This window comes from Pseudochaenichthys georgianus, chromosome 17 (assembly GCF_902827115.2).
Source record: "Pseudochaenichthys georgianus chromosome 17, fPseGeo1.2, whole genome shotgun sequence".
NCBI lineage: Eukaryota > Metazoa > Chordata > Actinopteri > Perciformes > Channichthyidae > Pseudochaenichthys > Pseudochaenichthys georgianus.
Genome location: NC_047519.1, coordinates 34771962 through 34779850, shown reverse-complemented (window position 1 = coordinate 34779850; position 7889 = coordinate 34771962). Strand labels below are relative to the sequence as shown.

Genomic DNA, 7889 nt, shown 5'->3' with positions numbered 1-7889 from the left:
ACAGGAAGACATTTTTGAAGATGAGGATAATGTGGAGGTAAACTCAGAATTTGACAGCAAATTGGAAGATGAACTTGACACAGAGCCAGCTTCTGGAAGACCCCCACAGCCAGCTTCTGGAAGACCCCCACAGTCAGCTGCTGGAAGACCCCCACAGCCAGCTGTGAGGTCTGTGGACCCTCAAAGGACTCCAAGACACAGACTACATGCAGCAACTGCAACACGTACATCTGTGCTATCCACACGAAGAAGTTCTGTACATCATGTGTTTCCTAAACGGACTTGCCCATTGACTCACATGATGTTCTGCAGCGTCACTTCATCAATATATTTTTCGGATATACTGTATTTTATGAATATGACTGGTAACTGTTTTTATTTGCTTTGCGTTTATATCTGTTCTATGTAATTTATATGGATGTTTCATTCCCTCTATATTTCACAGCCAAATACTTTTGGATGTGTGGTTCTTGTGTTCCAATTGCTTTATTTCCTTCAGGGCTTTGATTAGTATATGACAGATTAAAAATAATAAACATTAATGAAAACACGTGTCATTTACATGTGTCCTAGAAAAGCATGAGCAACATGTAAACCTAGTTTTTATTACAGTGTATTTTTTTTTAACATAAATTACATTTTTATCACAAAAAAACGATGGACACTTCCATTGTTAAATTTAATCTAGCAAAGAGTATTTTCAAAAACGAATCATATATTTATATTTATATTGTTGGGGAATAAGTTAAAGACAATATATATAAGGAATTCTGCATGTTGAATTTAGTTCTGTATTTTTTTTAAACCCTGAAATCTGACCCGGGTCAATTTGACCCGAACATTACCAAAGGGTGCGAAATGTGAACATAACACAAGGGTTAAGGAAATCGTTTTTATTTGTTATTATAATTACTGTGAAATGTATTATGTTTTCGTCATTATTACAACAAATACACACTTGCAACTGATAACACATATATTTATTAGACTACTGAAAAAAAAATCATGCTTCAAAGAAAGCATTGATTTTTTCTTTTGAGAAATAAATCAAAATTCTTACTTAAATCTCAGATCTATAAAAACTAATTCTGAAGGTTTTCATGAAAATAAATAAAATATATTTTAAGAAAGTCAGATTTCTGAGATTTTCTTTAAAAGAAATCTGAATTTCTTTTGTAAAAGAATAATTTTTTAATCAGAATTCTGACTTTCACTCGTAAAGAACATGTTGAGGTCTGACCACAGCGATTCTTTTCTCACTTTAATCTCAGATTTCTGTAATTTCATTAAAAAAAAGGAATAAAATATATTTATTCTGAATTCTGAGATTTTCCGAAAATAAATGTTCTTAAGAAAAAGATGTATTAAAATATTCTGAATTCTGACTTGTTTCTCAATATTCTGACTAAAATCTTGAAACATAAAAAAATATCACTTTTGTTCAGATCTCACATTTCTCCACATGTTCCTGATCCTCTTCCAGAGACGGTTCTTCCTCTCCATTCTTTGGTGTAAATAAATGGCTTGTGTTCACTTTCCCCCCGACTCTCTCAATGTTATTTGTTGCTGTGTCTCCATTTCTGTCCTCGAGCTTATTGGGGACGTAGCAGTAAAAAAAGAACTATGTATTACAAATTATACTCAACTTAGTGCAGCTTCACTGGAGAGGAGAGATCATTCATTTTAAGATTACAAACAAAGACTGAGATTTCCACTTGTGTCCTCTTAGCTCTTTTATTAACAAGAAAAAACCCAACATGTTATTTTGTACAGACATGTAAATGTGGCACTCATCTCACACCTTGAACATAGAAACACAGTTTATTACAAACTCAACCCGTTAGCTTTTCTTTTAATGTGTTTTATTTCCTTCTTCAAACTCTCCTTTATGCATTCAACACGTTGAGACTTAGTCAACAATAAAAGACTTTTAGAATATAAATATCTACAATGAAAGAAGCTCTGGTGCTTTCTCTCTCTCATGCTTTACAAGAGAAACAACAACATACAAATACATCAATATCGATGTTCAACAAATATCTAGAGCAAAGTCTACATTTCCATGCAGAGAAATATGAGTTGAGGTGAACAGCAACCCTCCTGAGCAGTGACAGCCTCCACGGCTACACAGACACAGGAAGGAGCGCCGCCTGAAGAAACTCCAGCATCTACAGAACAACTCGTGAGAAGACGTTAAAGCACATCCCATCATGTTTGATTGACAGCTGATCTCTGTGCAGTGAAGACATGAACACTCAGCTCTCAGCAACAATGATGGACGCAATGAGTTTAAGAAGTAGAAGAGTTCCTCAAATGACTTCAGGCTATTTCAGTTTACAAAACTCAGCTGTGGCTCCATTAGGATAAAGCATAACTCCAGCATGTAGCGGCCGAGTGAATGTGGTCTGGACTCTGTGGAGGAGAGTCATGGTTTCAGAGACGCTGTAGAAGGACAGAATACCTGCTCTGTGATCCAGGTACACTCCTACTCTGGAGGACTGAGGACCTGAGACGGGAGTGTTGATGTTGTTGTGACGAAATGTATAACTGTTTTGGTTACAAATTAACGACCAAGATTTGTCATTGAATCCAAATCCACATTCACCCCTACTCCCTGCTCTGCTGATATTCTTGTATGCGACTGCTACATAAACTTCTCCCCCTCTCCGCTCCACCTCCCAGTAACAACGTCCAGTCAGACTCTCTCTACTCAGGACCTGAGAATAACCAGTGAATCCGTCTGGATGACTAGAATAAGACTGATGTTGTTTCATGTATGTTGCTTTTCTGCTCCCCTCAGATAATACCAGATATGTGCCTGCTGTGTTTGGATCCAGAGTGATCTCCTGTGAATATCTGAAGAACCCAGCTCTGGTGGCGGGCTCTGCTGCTGACAGTAAAACATCCACTTCAGTCGATGAGACGTTTGTCCACTCCTCTCTCAGGACGTCCTGTAGTTTGTCTCTGACTGCTGACAGGGCCGCCGTCACATCCTCAAAGTAGCTCAGAGGACGGATGTTGGTGCTGGAGGAGTGTGTAGCTTCACTGAGGGCTGGCAGTGAGCGGTAGCTGAGCAGAAACTGGTTGTGGTCCTCTGTGAGAGACAGCAGCTTCAGCTCAGCGTCTCTCCCCTTCAGCTCAGAGATCTCCTGCTCCAGCTTCTCCTGGAGCTCTCTGACTCGACTCACTTCTCTCTTCTGCTGGGATCTGAGCTGCTGCTTCACGTCAGAGCTTCTCTTCTGCATGAGACGGATCAGCTCAGTGAACGTCTTCTCGCTGTCCTCCACTGCTTTGTCAGCAGAGCCATTGACGGCCTGCACCTCCTGCTGAAGCCGCTTCACCTCCTTCTCTCCGTCCTGGATTCTCTGCTGGATGTTTAGTCGACTCCCCTCCAGCTCTCTCTGCCTCTCAGTCCTCTCTGCTGCAGCTGACACCGTGTCGTGGCCTTTGTGTTCGTCCACAGAGCAGAGATAACAGATACTCTGCTGATCAGTGCGGCAGAACAGCTTCATAACCTCATCGTGACGAGAGCAGATGTTCTCCTGGAGCTTCTTGGAGGGCTCCACCAGCTTGTGTTTCTCAAAGGCAGGTGATTCATAATGCAGCTGGAGGTGTTTCTCACAGTAAGATATAGAACACATAAGACAGGACTTACAGGCTCTCAGTTTCCTCCCAGTGCAGACATCACAGGCCACGTCTTCAGCTCCAGCATAGCAGAGATCAGCAGGAGCAGCTTGGAGTCCAGTCTTCTTCAGCTCCTCCACTAAAGCTGCTAGCATGGTGTTCTTCAGCAGGACAGGCCTCGGTGTGAAGCTCTGCCTGCACTGAGGGCAGCTGTGGATCTCCTTCTCATCCTCTCCGTCCCAGAAGCCTTTAATACACTTCATGCAGTAGCTGTGTCCACAGGAAGTCGTCACCGGATCCTTCAGTAGATCCAGACAGATCGAACAAGAGAAAGTTTCCCGGTCCAGCTGAACTCCTTTCTGCGCCATTTCTCCTCTCAGTGGCAGCGAGTGTCTGAGTTTCACTTCCTGAAACCTGAAACTATGAGCTGTGATCTGAACAGCATGGGTGTGTTCAGTGAATGAGCCTATCAGCTCTACCCACATGTTGGTTACGCCCCTCCTCCTCAGTGTGGATCTGAAGGGGAGGAACCAGGAAATACAGAGTGGAGCTGGCTGTGTCTGAGAGCAGGAAGAAGAGGGAGGGCTCATCAAACTCTGAGCGCTGACACTCTGAACTGCTTCCTCATTTACAAACGGAGCCTCGCTCACAACCTGCTCTACATTTGAAAACATTCTTCAGCTGTAAACTAATTGTTTTAAATTCAGGCTTTCGTAGCACACGGCTCCACACTCAAGGTAGCAGTGGTGTAAGAAGTACTCAGATATTCTACTAAAGCTAAAGTAGAAATACTACAGGGTAAAAATACTCTGTTACAAGTAAAAGTTCAAAAGCATTGGTATCAAAATATACTTAAAGTACCAAAAGTAAAAGTACTCCTTATGCATAATGGCCCTTTTCAGAATCGCATTGTGTTACTATAATGATTATTGATGTGTTTTATCACAGTTAGTACATGTGGAGCTAATTTGAGCAACTTGATGTCCTGCTGCTGGATATCATAAATATCTGTCAAAGTGTATTTAATAATTGATTTATGTTTGAATTATCTAATAATCTATATCTAACTAGTAACTAAAAGTGCAGTAGAAGTATAAAGCATTATAAGCTGAGACGTATTGGCATCAAAAAATAGTTAAAGTACCAAAAGTAAAAGTACTTACTGCGCCCAATGTCCCATTTTAGATTCTTATATTGAATTACTGGATTCTTTCATTTTGTTTACGTTAATGTGTTCATCACAGCTGTTAAAAGTGGAGCAACGTTTACTTTATATACTGCTGCTGGATATCTTAACCTTTAATTATATATCGCTGTTTATTCATATTTTGTTTAATCTAATCATTTGTATTTGTAAAGTAACTAGTAACTCATTTTGTCAAATAAATGCAATGCTTTCTGCGGTCATGACTACTTCACTTTGACTGTGGTCTTTGTTCAGCTCTTCAATGAGTAAGAAAACCCCCTGCAATCGTATATCTTCCAGACCTGAGGTGGTAAATAAATATCTCCTGAAAATGAATTCACAAGGCAGTAAAAACTGAAAATCCATGCTTTTTCCTCATGACTTCTTTCAGTCAGGTAACACAGTATCTGGGATGCATTGTCTTCAAGCTGTTAGCTCTGTATGTAAGGACTCCACGGTGCAGACACATGGAGGGAAATCAAGTGTAGTGATTGTCTCTGGTGCTCCAATGTATAGGAAATGCTCTTCAGCCCCACCTTGGAACAAACTCCCAGCAGCTTCACATCTGATAATCACCACCGGACAGGTCAGGAATTATATTCTATTCTATTTGTATTGTATGAGTTTGAGGTTGTGCACTATATACTCAACAGGTTAGGTACAAACCATTTACGGTTAAACAGAAAAGGTTCAAATCCCCTGTTACCTGTAAGAAAACTAAAGCACAGAATTGTTAAACAGAGGATTGGCATTCATATCATCCGACACCATATCTGTCTGCATGCCATATCCCGCATCAACCACACAGTGGCAGCGTTGCCTCTTAACCCATTCATATTCCACCCTTTATGTATACAGCCTATGATTCCAGCAAATTAAACTAAAAGCATTAGATTCCTCACTAAGCTGTGTTCCTCAGATCAGGGGAATGTTTTATGAGTGGCATTAAACTGCAGTCTGACCTCATGTGAACTTCAGGCATGTGCTTTGGGTTGAGGTGAGGTTAAGTATAAAGTAGCATGAAATGAAAGCACTGAAGTAAAGTACACACGTCAAAAAAATACTCAAGTAAAATACTTGAGTAAATATACTTAGTTACTTTCCACCACTGACCACCACACAATGAAGACTGTAAGTTAACACCACCATGTGCAATGTATAATATCCACTCAAGTAACACCATTGTACATGTGTGAAACGAAAAGGGATTTTTAATTGTTATATCTGATTCTAAAAGCATCGAAGTGATTTTCTCCTGCATAATCCCGTGTCCCCACCAGACACAACAACTGGCCTTTCACACAAGTCTGGATAAATGCTCCCATTAGCACTTTCCTCCCTTGTGTGGTCAGGGAACACAACAGGTTCATCACAGTGAGGCTGTCAGGTTGCTCAGGCTTCATCGGATGCCTCAGCCCCCTCAGACCCCAAATGGAGGTGGACTTCCTCTACTTGAACAGCTGAGAGCTCACATCACATACATGATTGGAAATAGATATATGATAGGAGGAGTTACTCTTTTAGGGATTACAGTCATTATTCCTTTAGCTCGAAGAAGAATTTCTGGTAGTTTTGAGCCGTTGGTAGGATCTACAGCTGGATACAGAATAGTAGGTGTTAGTCCTAATGTTTTTGCATCTATTTATTCCGTGGCATATAGATGGATAGTAGCTGCTGCGTCCAAGGTAGTGTTAATTTCCTCAGCTATTTTTTAATTTAGTTTTAGTCTTAGTCCTGTGTTAAATTTCCTTTTTAGTTTTAGTCACCTTCATCCTGTTTTTATTTAGTCAAGTTTTAGTCGACTAAAAGTCTGAGCATTTTAGTCTTATTTTAGTCATGATTTAGTCGACTAAAAGTCTGAGCATTTTAGTCTTATTTTAGTCAAAGAAAACTAATTATTTTAGTCTACTTTTTGTCAATGAAAACTGTTGAGTCTTTTTTAGTCATCAGATTATATAGAACATTTCAGTCAAACTAGTCTAGCCAAAACCAATAATTTGTCATTTTAGTATATAAATAAATAAGATTATCTTGTCCTTATTTGATGAAAAACACAGGCTGAATGATTAAGAATGCAGTTTTGCAGAGTATCTGGTCAGGTGTGTGGTGTTTTTACCAGCTGTGTTATGGCCACATTGCTTCCCTTCTGATAAAACAATGCATTCGCTTTTTTTCTCCGCCTCATTGTAGCGAAAATGAGCCCACATATCACATTGTTTCTTTCTCCCAAGCAGTGGTGGCTTTAGACTTTTTCGCTGCCAGTCATTTTGACGGACAGGATCGTAACATTTCCGTCATAATCCATTATTATCCGTCGAGTGCACAATGTATCACTCACTCGCGCTGACGGGGGGTATTCGGTTAACGCGACCACTGCTCCTAAACCCTGTTGTTGCCATTTTATTTTCTGTTAAATAAGGTTAGTTAGACCCGAGTCTTCCTGACAGTTCATATTATGCCGCTGCCCGGTGTAATTCAAATGTACCGCCGCGCGCAGCACAGAAACAGCTGCTGCTCTGCCGCAGCACCGGAAATGGAACTGCTTGGAGAAAAACTAACTATCAGAGATTTAACGTTATCTTTGATAATATTTCGTCTCCTCATTTTTCGTCAACGAAAGTAAAGACAGATTTTGTCATAGTTTTTATTTAGTAAACTACATTTTCGTCTCGTCACTTCTCGTCAACGATATTGCCTGATGATTTCGTTACAGTTATTGTTTACTGCCGTCTCGTCATCGTCTCGTTTTCGTCATGGAAAAAAAGGTCGTTGACGAACATATTTCGTCATAGTTTTAGTCAACGAAATTAACACTAGTCCAAGGTACTGAAAGGATTTTCATCTACATGTTCAGGCGCAAGGCGAAGGGTAGTTGCCGTTGGTCCCGAGCTGATGGGAGCTGCTTCAGTAACATTTCCAGTGGCCAAATCAGGGATTGCAGTCGCTCTTTCCTTGATGCAATGTGTTGGCCTGTGCATTAACCACACATTAGTCTTAGTTGTTGGGGCAGCACTGCTGATGGTTCCCTTCATCATGTACTCGCTCGTTTTTAGAAGTCCAGACGTTTTCAACTTCTTAG

General features: G+C 40.4%; 1 protein-coding gene across 1 annotated transcript; it reads right to left on the bottom strand.

Annotated features, from left to right (window-relative positions):
• Nucleotides 1-1098: 1098 nt before the first annotated feature.
• LOC117462500 (tripartite motif-containing protein 16-like) lies at nucleotides 1099-4062 on the bottom strand. Its single transcript, XM_034104744.2, has one exon. It carries the CDS (start codon nucleotides 3990-3992, stop codon nucleotides 2325-2327), a length of 1668 nt encoding a protein of 555 aa, XP_033960635.1. The 5' UTR covers nucleotides 3993-4062; the 3' UTR covers nucleotides 1099-2324.
• Nucleotides 4063-7889: the final 3827 nt, after the last annotated feature.

Bases quoted from the DNA above. Each gene is read 5' to 3' on its own strand.
- LOC117462500 (XM_034104744.2), bottom strand. From the start codon at position 3,992: ATGGCGCAGAAAGGAGTTCAGCTGGACCGGGAAACTTTCTCTTGTTCG.